This window comes from Oenanthe melanoleuca, chromosome Z, assembly GCF_029582105.1.
Source record: "Oenanthe melanoleuca isolate GR-GAL-2019-014 chromosome Z, OMel1.0, whole genome shotgun sequence".
NCBI classification, from domain to species: Eukaryota; Metazoa; Chordata; class Aves; order Passeriformes; family Muscicapidae; genus Oenanthe; species Oenanthe melanoleuca.
Window position 1 is genome coordinate 21,917,016 of NC_079362.1, and position 15,948 is coordinate 21,932,963.

General features: G+C 37.7%; 1 protein-coding gene across 4 annotated transcripts in view; it reads left to right on the forward strand.

Annotated features, from left to right (window-relative positions):
- SNX24 (sorting nexin 24) overlaps window positions 1–15,948 on the forward strand; it is an 88,158-nt gene that overhangs the window by 41,254 nt on the left and 30,956 nt on the right. For all 4 annotated transcript variants that reach the window (XR_008842618.1, XM_056514669.1, XM_056514670.1 and 1 more), the window contains exons 2-3: window positions 3,708–3,791; window positions 10,504–10,608. Coding sequence is in view for 3 of the 4 variants with exons in the window: in XM_056514669.1 (XP_056370644.1) it covers window positions 3,708–3,791; window positions 10,504–10,608 (189 nt within the window). In the remaining variant the exon portion in view is untranslated. The remainder of the gene's footprint in view (window positions 1–3,707; window positions 3,792–10,503; window positions 10,609–15,948) is intronic.

The following is a 15,948-nucleotide window of genomic DNA, read 5'->3' on the forward strand; positions in this document are numbered from 1 at the left end:
GAAAATACTGAGAAAGGATCATTTATTTAGAGATTTGGTAATGATCTGAAACAGATAAGAAGAAAATGGTTTCCAGAATCTGAATATAGTCCATATAACTGTAACAAAGTGAAGAGGAAAAAAGAAAATATATGTAAAACTGTTTTATGCCCAGACCTGAAAGTTTTTACTATTTTATTAACAAAGACCTTAGGAATTCTTTTTCTGAAATTTTTGACACAAGTTTGGTGGTTATGAATTACAGTTGCAGATCTGCAGTTCTGCTAGTTTCAAAGATTGGCATTATTCATACTATTATCATTTTCAGAGATTTTTGCTCCATACATTATTTATGTGGGTTAAAGTCTGTTGGAAGAATACTTTTATGGAGAATGATCTTCTAACTATGTGCAGACATCGCTGACAAGTATTGTGGCACCATACAAGAACAATGAGATGTTTCTAGTTTCAAAGTACTCTTGGAATTTTCTAATTGGTGTCTTCAAATCTCTGGTCCCTTGTGTCCTAGTCAGGGTGAACTGCAAAACATTCAGTGCAGTGTAATTTCTGGTATTTCAATGACTATGGGAAAAGTATTTTGCTTGTCTAATTCAGAGATTAATTCTCGCATTTTTCATTTAATTATCTGTCACTTACAAAAAGTCATATGTCTTATCAGAGTTATCTGTTCAACGAACATTTTTACTAGAAAAGTAATTTCCTAGCAATGTTGCATTTTTTCCCCCCATAGTTCTTCCGTCTTTATTTTGGCACTTTCATCTATGTTCACCAGTTTCCTTGCATTGTTTTTCTGCCAGGGCCTGCAATTGCATGGTTGAATTTGTGTGAGATTTGCTTATAGCTATTTTGTATCCATGAAAAGATCCTATCTCTCTCCCCCAACTTAATGTATGTATCTTTTTGTCTTTGGCACACAGCCATGTCATTTTATGAAACAGTGGCACAGAAACTAATTTATATACTTTTAATTTGCCCTTGTGAATTCTGATCTGGTAAACAGTGAGGAGGCAAACCTGTAATTTATGCAGTCTAAATAGCCATGGAATAATACAAGTTTATAAACACAATTGTGTTGTTTTTTGCATTTCTGCTTTAGAAATTACTTTGTAAATCAGTTTAATAATTAGATTTAAATGAAGCAAAAACATTTCTTATCACAAATTGCTTTATATTTCTGAAGTATAGGTGCCACAGTGAATAGACAAGAAAAATAATTTGCACAGTTTTGTTTTCAAACAGTGCTATTCAACTTCAAGCACAGTAGAATTGTTGATTTTGTAAGTTTTAGTTCTGTTCTAAAGCTGGATCTGAGGCCTCTAGATAGTGAGGGGCAAGTTAAAGCCTCTACACTGGTGCAAGGAGTTGAGGGTATAAGTGTGGCAGTGTCTGTGTTTTAAAATAACATTACTTTGCATGCTAAGCTTTGCTTTTGTCTTGCACCTTCTATGAAAGTAACTGTCAAATATATTGTTCAGTGTCATGACGTTAGCAAAAATTGTGAAACTGTAATTAAAACAGGAGGAAGAATATATTTAGCATAGTTCCTGGTGTTCTGAAATCATTTATGTAGTTACTTAACCCATGACGAGACAGAACAAAATAGGTACATGCTTTGAAAAGAAGGTCCGCATAGGGATTTGTATTTCATTTCACACTATAATCACATTATTCTCCTTCATGAAAAGATGGATTTTTAGGTTTCAGAGGGACAGATATTTCTCTGAAGACACACGTATTAATAAAATCAAAATGGAACTGCACATGCCAACCTGTGATTCACAAGAAAGTTAACCTGTCAAGGGAGTGCTTATAGCTGAGGCAGGAGCCCCTTAGACTTCTCCAAATTGCTTGGCAAACCCTGTAGCCAACAGAAATGCTAAAATTGAAGTGGTGAGTGGCGAGTAACTGAGGTGTAAATGGGTGTTATGAGTTCCTCATAATTCCTGGAGATTTAATATCAATTAAATACAAAACTTTTGCAACCCGGCTAGGGACCCATGATCACTTTTCATTTAACTACTTTCATATTTTGTTATCCATTTTTTCTAATAAGTTATCCCTAAAACTCCTTTGTTCCTGTGCAATCCAAAAAAAATTGTTCCTTGCAGAACTATTTCTTTCATATAGTGAGTAGAATCTGAAATGTAAATATTTTCTTCTCCTTTAATTAGTATGTTAAGTCTTAACTAAAGAAAAACATCTACATTAATTTTCCTTTGCATAAGATTCTCTTTACATCTCTGAACTTATAAATTAAGTTGTAGGGGTGCCTTGTAGTTTTTTTATGTGTAGAGGAAAAATGTTTAATAGCCACTGACTGTTCTTCCAAAATACTCCAAAATCAATGCACCCAAATAAGATCATCTGCTCCTACTGTTAGGACACAGGTGTAGTCCTATTCAAAGATGTAGAATGTAGCACGGGTTATTACAGTGATTCAAACTAATTTTGCTAATGTGAATATTAGTGTGACATGACTATGGTCCTATCCATACTGCATTCAAGGTAAATACAGGTAAAACAAAGGTAAAAAGCATTTCAATCTAGATATAATAAAATGCTGTCTGTTTTTAATGTTGTTTGGCTAGCCAGTTAAAACTATAGCATTTTGACCTATTTGAAAGGCAGATTCTAGTGGACAATAGAAAGTGTTTATCCAGTATGGTATGTCAGTGTTGAGCATGTTGTGACAGAAAACCCTTTTTTCTACGTTCAGGTATAAATGCTGTTTGCAAATTTATTTCAAAGAACATTTTATTTGGCTAAGTTTTGGGTCTTGAGGTGATCATCTGTGCTGAGCATTGTTTCTCATTGTCCTGAAAATAATTATTTCCAGCATTTTCTGGGCAAAACAGAAAACAAAGAATTCCTAGATAAAACAGGCACCTTTTCTGTATTACTTCTCAGCTGATTTTGTCTTCATTTAATAGACCGTATTCTTTGAGTACCTCAAAATATTTCAAGGCACTTGCCCTCAAAACTGACCTGCTGACCTGAGAATCAAGAAAATGTCATGTGAGTGACTACTAATTAGTGGATCCAGAGAGTTGCTTCTGCTGGCCTTTCAACCTTCCAGAGGCAGCAACAAAAGCTGTCACATGTATCATACAAAGAAAACAAGTATTTGCCATGTGTGTGTTTTGTTTTGTTTTTTCCTAGAGCGTACATAGTGCAAGTTCAATTGAGACTAGAGATGAATTTATAGGTTAGGAGGAAATTAGGCTAGAATATAGTACTTGCATTTATTTCTCTATATTCCATGCATGACTTAATGCATGTATTATGCAGCTCTTACTGAACATGTGTGCATGTATTAGTAAGATTGTAAGAAGGGGGAAAGAATTAAACTCTTTCTTCTCTTCCTGCTTTTTTTTTCTGTTCCTACCATTCTTTTTTATTTTTTTGATGAGTTCAAAGTATGTTGCATCTTTCTGAAAGGAGATGTTTTAATGCTTAGTTTTTAGTGTAAAGCATATAGTCCATGTTTAAGGTGTTTTTTTATATGTTTGCTGAACAAACAGGTTAACAGGGGATTCAGCCATATTTGCCATTAGTTGCTGTTGTACTTCTGCAAGCCATGAAGCACATTGGGTTTTTTTGGGACTACTTAGAAGAATGGCTGTGGTAAAATGTGCTGTCAGAGTCATATCACTGAACTGTTTAGTGCAAGTAACATTATCCTGTTTTTTATTATTTATAATTTTCAGGTCTTTAAAATAGAAGTGCTGATGAATGGAAGGAAACATTTTGTAGAGAAGAGGTATAGTGAATTCCACGCACTTCATAAAAAGGTACTGATTTTTTTCTTTATAATATGTAGCTTTGTTTTGCTTCAGTGATGTTTTCCTCTCTCTTGTAATTGTTACTATACATTGTTTATCTTCAATGCATGCTGTGATTTGTGCCTCTGGAAATTAATTCCTAACAAACTCAATTTCTTCTCTGTTTTGTAGAAGGACATGATGATTTCTCACATGTTACTTCGTCTCCTTTTCTTTTTGATTATTGTTTACTTGCTGTTTGGCTAAAATGCTGTCTGTATTTTTTGTCTTGTAAAGTCACGTTCCAACTACAAATAAGTAGAGTGGGTTTTTTTCCCAGTTAGGCAAATAATTTGTTAGTTCTATGAATTTTGTTGCTAACCTGCCATATGTAAAGATGAGGAAACAACTTTTGTACATAAGGAAACCAGACATGAAAATGACCAAGTAAATCGTCTCAATGTAATATAAAATATTTGCTAAGCTTGTCTACTGAATCATCTTAGTAACATATAGAAGGGAACTCGGTACTTTCAAGGCTGGTTATTCACTAATACTTCTTTAAATTGCTTTGATCAATGTTAAAGAAAAAGTATGATTTTTTTTCTTTCCAAGCTGAACTGAATGCTGCTGTGCAGTTATGCTGCTGAAAGTCAAGCTTTACTTTCTTTTTCTGCTTTACGGAGGCCAAGTATTGTGAAGGAGAATTCTGGAGGAGCATTGCAGCCCCCAGCAGTGGGGCTGTAATGAAGAGCTTCAGTCCTAGGATCTGAGTCAACTAAACATCTCTTGGCTTGTAGGTCTGAGTGGCACTGGAGTGTGGGCACAGTCAGCTACTTTGACTGATGCTGCTTGCCTTCATTATGGGAAAGCTACTTCTGCAAACAATGGAGACCAGCATGGATATTTACAGCTCCTGTCAGTGCAATGTCAGAGGAGTTTATTTCCACCAGGATGTTTGCTGGTGGTCCTGAATTAGCTCAGGAAAGAAGCATTAACCTGGTGCTACAGAGGATGATTTTGCCAGGCTTGTAAGTTGTATAGATTTAGGCACACTTATCTGAACAAAAGGCAACTATTGACCCATCAATAGTCCAAAGACAAAAACCATTTGCTTTACTGTACCATAATTAAGATGTGCTAGGTCTTCTTGCCTATTTGCTTCTTGCCTCAGTAGTGGTATCACCTGCCACTTATTGATGCTCATTTCCTTGTTTGTTGTTTTAATACAGATATGTCTCAGATATTGTCATCCTTATGTTCATATTAAATATGAAACTAAATAAGCAACAGGGTCAGAAACAGTAACATAACTTGCTCACCCACTACTAAGCCTTGAGATATATGAGTGCTTTGTTTTCCAGACAAGAATAATTCTGCAGTTGATGGTAAAGCAGATGAATAGAGTTTATACAGTGAAATAGGCTAGGAAACATTAAGAGGGAAAAATCAGGACTTATATCCTCTAAATGCACCCTATCCAAGTAGGCAGTCTCTTGTTGTTAGAATAGTACAATATTTGTATAATGTGATGTAGTACAGAATTAGAATTAAAATTGAATATTTTCAGTTGGAAAAAATGTACAACAATTATATAATCCAAATGCCTAAACAATGCAGGGATTACCAGAAATTACAGCGTTATGTTAAGGGCATTGTTCAAATGTCACTGACAGGCTTGGGACATCCACCACCTTTGAGGAAGCCTGTTTTGGTGTTTGATCACCCTCTTGGTAAAGAAATGCTTCCTGATGTTCACTCTGAACCTTGCCTGGCACATATATGAGCCATTCCCATATGTCCTGTCACTGGATCCCAGGGAGAAATCCCAGAAATGCTCAACGCCTCTTGCTCCACTTCCCCTCCTCAGGAAGCAATGAGATCATCCTCGTCATCCTCCAAACTAAGCAAACTTAGTGTCTTCAGCCACTGGGCATCTATCTGCTGAGCACCTGCAGGTGGGTCCTTTGCAATCAGAGGAGAAGAAAAGCCAACACCAAAGCTGGATCTGGAAGAGGGAGAAGAAAGCCTGTTGATTTGGGCAGAAGCCTTTCCCAGGATGCTCACCCTCTGGGCAGCTGCCCCACATGTGGCTGTCCCTTCACGGGGGCAGGATTTTGTACCTCCCCGTCTTGGGCTTCTGCTGTGGAGGGTACAGCAGCACCAAATTCTGACTCCTGGCAAGGGGAGAGATTTGTGCACCACCACAGCAAGGCTGCACGAGGCAGGCTGGTAGGAGAGCAGAGCCCAGGGACATGGAGCAGAAGGTACAGAGAAGAGGCCAGGCCTGAGGTGATGGGCAGTGGGTCAGAGGCTGCCTCTGGAGACCCCCAGCTGGAAACACCTGTCCCAGGACCAACTGCAAAGATGCAGGCATGGAGCTGGGCAGTACTTGCCTCTTGAGGAATAATGAAACAGTACCTGGCACAAGGTAGAAGGACCCATCAGCATTAACATTCTATCTTACCTAGCAAAATAAGTGAAAAACAGTGAGGATAGAATATAAACTGTTAATAACACTGAGACTTTTGCTGTAGATTTGTGCATTTATTTTATTTTGATAATTGGGGCTGGGAGCTTTTGAGGGCTGGTATGTGCCACAGTTGATGGCCCATTCCTGCTTTAGCCATGTTCCAAGGCACCTTCCAACATCACTGATGTGGTGTTTGGGCTCCTGTTTGCTGGAGAGGTCTTGGAGGTCTCTTTCCCTTCTCTTCAGGATTTTCTGTGACCCTTCAGGGGAGCATTTACTGCATCATCTGGAAGCAGCAGCCCTGGGCACAGCCTTACCTGACAACCTGGGGTTTTTCTTACACTGTAGAATGGCAATGGTAGCTGAGGAGTGGCTGCCAGGATCCCTCACTAGCAGCAGTGGAGGAGGTCACCTTTTTGCTGGTGCATTGCACAGCGACATGTGCACACTGCTGCATGAATGTCACTGTGCAGTTTTGGAGGGACACTCCCAGCATCCAGCCCAGCAGCTCTGCATCCATCCTGTGTGTGGTTGAGATGGTTGTGGTGGTGTCTTCCACCATGGCTCATCCAACATTGTTGCCAAGTATCTCCATCTCCTGATGGATCCAGGGTTGCAGTGTCTGGAGGAGAATTGTTTGCATCGTTCTGAAGGCAGTTGAGCATTCCTCCTTGAAGCCCACCTTCAGGGTGCTCCAGGATGATGGAAGCCCTGGGCAGCTGCATGTGCCAGAGCCACTCCCACCTGGTGAATGACTCATGTCATAGGGGGTGTGGTGACATGCTCCAAGCAGTCATCATCCAGCTGCAAGACTGACAGTATCCACCTCTTGCAGAGGGGGTACTCGGGCTTGTTCTCAGCCCATTGCAGGATGGAGGTAGCAGAACTGGGGGAGGGTCTGCATCACATAACTGGCTTCTCCCAGCTGTCCGGACAGCAGCTCTAACTTCACTGTAATTTCTGGAGCTGCACAATTACTCCACATAAAAGTCATGGATGGCTGCAGTCTCACTGTCAGATTTCTCTTGTTGTACACTACTTTCACTGCAATAACTCCTTTTGGAGAGATATCTTAGAACACCAAGAAAACCCCTTAAATGATGCCTCCTTTATCCCTCTGCAGAAATAGCAGCAAAATAAACAAACCTGAAAAACAAATATTCTAACCAGGCACTTTGCACTGCGTTTCAATTTGTTTCATTTTCTCATTCACTTGCTGTCTGTTTATATTACTCTGAAAATGGATAGAGACTTTTCCTTATTTGTTCCCTGCATGGATGCAAAACATATAGCATATTTTGCCAACAATATCCTTTTTAATAAGTCTTACTTTTTGAAGTTGTAAAATTTTGGTTAGTATTGTTGAACAGATCATGTTCTGAACCTGTCTTAGTGTTTTCAGCTTTACAGAAATCCTAAAGAAAGCATTTGCATCAGTTTGCTATCAGCATGCCAATACGGTATTTATCTTTTGTTCCTCTCTTCCCCTTTAATTTAAAATGTACATTTCATTCTAAATTGCTGTGAGTACATGGCAGTTGGAAAGGTCTCTTTAGACTTGCTACATATTCAAGGTGCCCTTAGGGTTGGAGATGTCTGTAATGCATAGGAGAAACAAAGCTTCTGTAGAGAACACCTGTGGTAGAAAATGGATGTAGAAGCTGGCAAGAGGAGAGGATTGTGCCATTTGCTGAAGAGCAGCATGCCTCACTAGCATTGTGTGGAGGAAGGAAGACTCTGTTGCTCATAGAAGGTATTATTTATTCATCAGAATGCCAATCAATGTTTTGATTAATTATATTTTTTAAACAAAGCTGTTTCCAAAAACATGTTTGGATCTCTCTCTGTCTTGGGTTCAGTCATTCATAGATTCCAGTTGTGTAAAAGAATAAAGCCCCACTTCCTGTGCAATCTGGCTGTAGTGGAAAAGGTTTAAAATATTTTCAAGACTTACATGTTATACTAGGAGTACAAATTATTCTTTTGATAGAAACCACCCACAGAAGCTGGCTTCTGTGAAATAGTTTCCATAGGCCATTATGCTTTGCCCTCATGAATAACAAACCTTGCCTATCGGGCTATGCACCATTCACATTACAGTATTACGTTTTGGTCTGAACAAAAGTGCTATTATACTCACTTGGAAGTTTTCTAAGCAAGAATTAAATTACTTCTAGGTGTATAACATAGTTAAAAATACAATCATTTGTTCATTTTTATTCCCAAATATCTTTTTATACTTCTTTATGCGTTATTAAATATTGCTAGTTCTTTTTAAGTGCAGCTAGAGGCTCACAGTGTTAAAAGTACTGCAGTGAAATTTGCAAAAATCTGAAGTTTAAAACATCTTGTTTTGCAAGTTGTCTATAATTTTAGAATAACTAATGTATACTCTAGATCATATTGTCTTTTCACAATTGGACAAATAACTCTTTACTTGATAATGTGAGCTATCTTTAAATCTTTCAGAAACAGACTACAGTATGTCAATAGGCTTTAGGTCAGTGTTACAGACAGGAAGGTACTATGGGCAATAATAGTTGTCAGATAAATATGTTTTGTTTTGTGTTGGGACAGGTGTGAAGCTAATACAGCTAATGCATATGTGGTTTTGCTTAATATTCTTTGGCATTGTTACAATTATTTGTTGCAATATATATTACTGGATTATTGTACCAATAAGAAAGTGGACTTTTAATATATCTTTTGTGTATCTATATAATGTTGCCTTTATGCTTACGACCGGTATCTATGCCAGCACATTAAGTAGTTGGGTTTTGGATGTTTTGTATGTAACACGGCCACAGAGCACAAAACGATTGTTAATCATCAGTTGGGTTGCCAGCCACAGGTATTTATCTTGTAAACAGCTAGGTCTTGGTGGATGTTTGTATAGTTTCAGATTTGTCTACACTCATCTGGAGCGTTCTCCTCATTTGTTGCTCACCTGCAGGTGCTGTCACAGTTTGCAACTGCAGTGACCATAGTTTCTTCAACATCCCCAATCAATTTAGAGGGAAAAACAGGGGGTTGTATTCTGTTTTTAAGATCAGTCAGTGAACGTAGCTGGGTTTGGAGTTTTATTTTGAAGTGTTGTTTTTCTCACTTCACATTTAATTGTAATTTAGCACTATTTAGAAATAAGGAAGTTGCAGAATGTTTCCAGAGCAATTGAGGTTTCCCGGCTGCAGCTTCCATACTTGATTGCAGAGACGTTGATATGTTGCCACTGCTTTTTCCTATAGTGACATCTCAGCAAGCTTGAAGATGAAATGTAAATTCTCAGTCTCCCATGGGTATGCATGTCAAAGTCAATTTTGAGTTTCTTTCCTTGCATTCTTTGCTTCAGATTTACTCAGAGGCAATATCCAACAGAAAGAATGCCACCTTCTATTAAAATGCAATAGAGTCTATTTCAGTTATTATTTTGCTCTGTAGTTTTGAGGAAAATAGTAATATTTTTTGATTTAAAAAAAAATACGTTGCTGCAGCAAGAGAATTTAGTGTTGTCAGGTTGCATGTTTGTGTCTATCTATATACAATCCTATGTACGCATATATGTAAATATATATACGTACGTGTGTGTGTAGATCTATATAGATACACATTATATATAGATCTATGTAGACACATGTATAAGGTTTCCTGTGGGAATCTTTAGAGGAATAGTTATGGAGATCTCTTTGAAATATAATCAGTGACAATCTTGCTCTTTCTCTGTATAAGATATTAAACACAGGCTGTCAATCTTTTGGTACACTTTGAGAGCATGGATATTTTACTCTCTTGATTGTTAACTCTCTAGAGAAATAGTTAGCATTCCATTTCACACCTGTTCATAATTGCCTAAATCTGGAGTTAGAAGCCATCATGGTGCGTTCATTGCACTTAGCAAGATAATTTCTGGTTATTTGGTGGTGATGTTGTGAGGTATTGTCCCAGGTAGTCCAATGGGAAACTCCAATTTCAGGTATTTCCTGGAGTGGTTACCATTTTATGTTCAGGCTATGAGCCACAAAAAATTGTTAGTTAGGTTCCTCTTTCCTGTCCAGGGCAGCTGGATGTGAAGATTTTTGACAACACTCTGTAGGTATGACATCTGCTATTATTTCCAGGAGATGATTCTAAGTACTTCATTTCCATGCTGTTGTTCTTTAATGCATAGGTTTTTTACATTGCTAACATAAACTTATTTATTTTAAAGAGACATTATTATACTTCGTTTCTGTTTAGGTTTCTTTTTTCCTGTATTTTTTTTTTTTTTTTCAGCTCAAGAAGTTCATAAGAACACCAGAGATCCCTTCAAAGCATGTGAGAAACTGGGTCCCCAAGGTCCTGGAGCAGCGACGACAAGGCTTGGAGTTGTACTTGCAGGTGTGTCCCCTTGCAGCCTGCTGCAACTAAAAGCAGCATCTGTTTCCAGAGCATTAGAAAGCACGAAGTGTGGTGTTTTACTGATAGGCAGTTTTAGAGGTGGGAAGTGGTCTGGATACTTACCAGTAGCAGTGATTTCTTTTCTCTTAGCAGAACTACCATCTGGAAAAGCAGACTGTTTTGCATTTTTTTTCCTGATTTTTCCAAAGGTTGATCATTGACTTTGGTGAACCTTCATGTTCCTCTGCCTAAAATGGGGAAAATAATGTTATTCTTTCCAAAGTTTTTCTGACTATACCAATCAAAAGTGTTGCAGAAGAACTATAAGGAGGCTTTATTCAGCTCACCTCTGTTTAGATGGACTAGAGAAGCATCAGCGCATCCAATTCATATCACTCTGCTCTACATGCCTGTATATTAGTTGTTCCTCTAGCTGAAATAGGCACCTGTCATCTCATATTAATTTCAGTTGGTTTGGACATTTGCATTTTAAGTCTTAGGTTCTACTAGATGGGTCATGATTATGATAAAGACAATAAAAGGCGTCTTCAGGAATGATGCAGTTGTATAGAAATCTAAATATATCAGGAATAAATGCCATTCATTTTTAATAAATGGAATTTCTATTGTTGCCGTGATTGCTTTAAAAAATGCCCCATGGTGTAGGTTCACAGGTGTTTCACTGGTGGCAAAGCCAAATGAAGGTGTTACTCTAAACATGTTCCCAGTTCACTGCACTTTCAGGTGCACTAATGCAAGTGCAGTTTTACTGAAGAGGATCATAGAAATAATGTGTCAAAACATAATTGTTTTGGGAGGAAGGCAAGAATAACCATCTTTCAGACAGATTCCCATATTCCAGATTTCCATACAACTTTCTTTTGGCCATAATCACTACTGAGGCACGTACACCAATTTGTCTTAAGCGGTTGGTTTCCTTAAAAAGATAGAAAGGTAATTTGGTTATCATTTTTTAATTGCTGATAAACTGTAAAAGAACATCTCCCCCTACTGGAGGAGTTAGTCAACTCTTGTTCTTTTACAGTCTTGCACATTTAATTAACTCTTCCTCTATTCTATTGCTGTTGACTGTCATAGGAACATGCGATGGTTTAGGTTGGAAGGAGCTGCTGGGCAGCATCTATTTAAAACATGAAAAGCCTCTAAGTTGTATCCTTACTGATGTGCATACTAATTTAAACAAGAAGAAAAATCATTAATACTTTTGTCAAAGTAATTCATTTCTGTTTCCACTAATAAAAAGCAGAATTAATCACCAGTGAAATTTTACTTTTAAGATAATTAGGACCTGGTTCTAGACAATGGAAAGTTCACAGTAAGGCACTTCAGTTATGAGATTATACTAATAGTGCCAAGCATTTACCAAGGCACAGTGTAGAAATATACCATTTCAGAAGACATGCTCAGTTTTTTATTTAACACCATGTATGTAAAGTATTGCAAATACGTTTTCAGGTATTACAGCTGACATTTAATCTGTAGGAGCTGTTTGGTTACTACTGTCACTAGTCAGTGGTGGTGCTTGTAGCCAGACATTTGTGAAGCAGACAAATTGTTATGAAGCCATGCCAGTCATTAATTGTTTTGTATAAAACAAGCCAGAAACATATGCAAATACTGAACTATTGCACAGATGTAATGTTCAATGTATTTGTTTTAGCATGCCATTCAGATGGCCATCAAATACGGACCTGTACCTGACATGGTCTAACCATGTTGGGTTGTTAACATATTTTTAACTAAGTAGTTGTCTATAATTCAATGCAGATAAAAATATTGACATGAAATGAGAGTAGTAGAATCACTTTCTACTAAGTAGTAAAGACAGCAAGACATTCCCTTGTCTAAGACAGAAGGTGCTGCAGTTGCCAGGACCTTATTACTTCTTTGTGACCTTTTCATGATGAAACCGCCCTTTTAAATCCTTTCAGCACAGGTTGTTTGTTTCTTGGAGTGGATGGACAGGAGCTCAGAAAAATTCATTACATCTTTCTGAAGAGTAGCAAAATTACAAATAAATGAAGTGTTACTAAATTGTGAGCTACAAAGAATAGGCTTTTTTTATGTATCCGTAGCCACTGCCAGCTGATTGTCATAAGATTGCTTATTTTACTTCTGGTTTTAAAAGGTTGGGATAGGACTTTTTCTTGTTATAATAGACCAGTTAAAATGGAATTTTGAAAGAATGATTTATTTTACACTATTTTTGAGTAAGACTTTCATATTTTACAAGTCTGACTGGAATGTGCAACTTTTGTTTTTTATACTGTGAAACAATTGACTAGAAGCACTAATGCGCTTAGTAATTCAGCTGCATGTATAATAATATTTACAGAGTCCTTGTGAACACTGAGAACAATCAACTGACTGACAAGAGGAAAGAAGGATTATGTTTAATTTATTAACGAGGAAACAGATGCAAAGATAAGTGAATGACAGATTGTGGCCCCGAACATTCAAGCAAATTAGTATAAAGAAATAAGCTCTTGCTACTATGCTTATCATGGTAAATGTCTCTCTGCGTGATCTTAAACTACAGCACAAAGGACTTAAGCTGATCTGATTTAGTCTTGGCTAAATAAGAAAATCACCAAATCACAGAATAAACTGAATTGGAAGGGACCCACAGGGATCATTGAATCCAACTCCTGTCTCTGTACAGGTCACCCCAAGAGTTACACCATGTGCCTGAGAGCACTGACCAAACACTTCTTGAGCTCTGTCAGGCTGCTGCTGTGATCGCTTCCCTGGGGAGCCTGTTCAGTGCCCAGACACCCTCTGGGTGAAGAACTTCTCCTGATATCCAGCCTAAATGTCCCCTAACACCACTTCAGGCCATTCCCTCAGGTCCTGTCACTGCTTACCACAGAGAAGAGATCAGTGCCTGCCCCTCCTTTTACCCTCGTGAGGATGTTGAAAATGAGGTCTTCCCTTTGTCTCCTTTAAATCTCCAAATGCCTGTTATTGCCTATAGAAGAGCACTAAACCAGCTTTTATAACCTTCTGGTGGTCATCAACTAGGTAACTTTATAGTTACTTACTTGTATATCTGAACTTGTATCTTGCAGTAGAGCTAAGATGAGAATCCAGGTGGTTTTGATTTAAAGTTTGTAAAATAAATCACTGGGTTACACCATTGCTGACAAAAATCTGCCTTGATAGTAATTTTATTCTGCAGTAAAATTTGAGCTTAATATTTATTTATGGTTAGAAATAGCTTCTCTTGATGAGCTTCATGAGGAGCTTGGTGTTGAAGAAAGGTAGAAGATAAGGATTTTAAGCAGCTGGTTGTATAAAGCACCTATAATTTGAGAATGGCTGCCAAAAGGATCTGCCCTGGAAGTCTGTAACTCCTCATAATAGTGAGTGTAGATAAATGTATTTGCTTGAAAGTACCAGAAGGTGAATGTATGGAAGATGATGGACCAGGCTGATAAACCAGCATTGTAGCTTCTGGATGGTGTTTGTTTTGTTTGGGTTTTCTTTCATCCACTGTGCAGCTTTGGACTAATTGTTATCACAAAGCAATACAGAAGTATAATTTGGTTGGTATGTATTTAAATTGAAAACTCCCTCTTCTACAGTTTTTACTATGTCTGAGTTCAAGAAGTAATTTTTTAGATGGACCAAGTGAGCAGGTAGTTGGGGTCTTATTTTCAATGTTGAAGGTGGCACTGGAAGGGATCTAACTGGCTATCAGATCAGCTGCAGCTTTGGATCTGATGGATATTTGTTACAAATACATTTGATATGATATACTATTTGAGGAGCAGCTTTTACAGAGCTTATTTCCTGTGAATTGGTAATGGGGAAGAATTTGATCTAGCCACCTGCTCATTTGGAGTTAGGTCATATCCTTGTCCCAGTAAGCTGACACTGGATGTTATTGCCATCCAGTCTGTCTGCCCCAGGGACTTGCCCTTTGACAGGTCTGCCTTTTAAAGTTCAATGGAATAGATATTTTCTAACCCCCTTGGGCTGAAGAAATCTCATAATTTGCTGATATCATCAGTCCAACAAGATAACAAGCATCGTTAACAGAATTCACTGTGAAGTGGCACCCACACCTCAGCATGAGACTTGGTAGCTGCTGCTAGTCCTCGCTGAAATAATTTGCTTATAGGGAGAGATTTTGAAGGAGGCTCATATTTTTTATTAGTTTCAGGGTACTAACTCATTTCATGTGGTCTGGGTGACCTGAAGAAATTCTTCTTGTGACTAGCAAGGCTCTAATATAAAACAGAGAGTTGTAGACCTTCTGAAGTGCTCTGTATATATGTAGGGTCTCTATGTACATACGTCTCTAACCAGAGTTAATATGTAGAGCTAATATTTCTCTCTTGGCTGAGGTCAAGAAAACATACTTGCCTTTTATTTATTCTTGAACTTTTTACAAAGAGAACAGTCCTGATTCCTGGAGATAAGATTGGTTAAAGTGCTCCTTGGCTGTGAGACATGAAGACTTGATGAACTTCAACATTCCAGCAGTTTCAAGAATCCAAATCTTAAAAATGAATTATGGCACTTATGAAACTGGACTAGAGATTTGTTTTCCATTTAAGGATATAATCTGGAGATCTGAGAAGCACTTTGACCTATATTTCAGTATTCTTCTGAATGCAATTCTCTTTAAAAATATTTTAACTACCAGTCCTTCCTGAAAAACATAAGTAAAGCCATATCTGTTATGATTTTACCCTTAAGAAATTAAAATCCAATCCTATACTCCTTAGCTGCCCTAGTTTCCAGCAGGGTGGAGTTAGGAAAATAGCGGATATAATAATGTAATGAAGAACGCGTAGTTGCTTTCTGAGTAAGCTCATCAGAAATATAAAAAAGAAAAACATGCATTATTATATTGCAATTTTTTTACTCTTTTTTGGGGGAACAGTTCAACCACAACTGCAAAAATGAGGAAAAATCAGCTAATTCTGTAGTTAGTCAGACTACAGAGGACAATTTGGGTCAGGGTGTCATTTCTTCATGGGCCGTTATGATTTTCTTGATTTACTTCAAGAAGCACTGATACAAAATTCCCTGTGGTAAAGCTTAAATAAGTAAATAACCTTTTCTGACTTGACAGTGGATATGAACAAAATTTTTGTACTATTTTCTTTTAAGTTGTTCTAATTTTGTGGTGTTACTTCACAAGTTTTAGATTCAGTTGAAAAATACTGAAGGGTTATTTTTGTTGATTTGAAAACTCTGTTGCAGAGCATTTCAGACCTAATGCTGCATTTCATATTCAGGTGGAGATAAGAATTGTGCTTTCCTTGAGCTTCAGTCATTGCCCCTTTTCACTATCATTCTGAGGGCTGT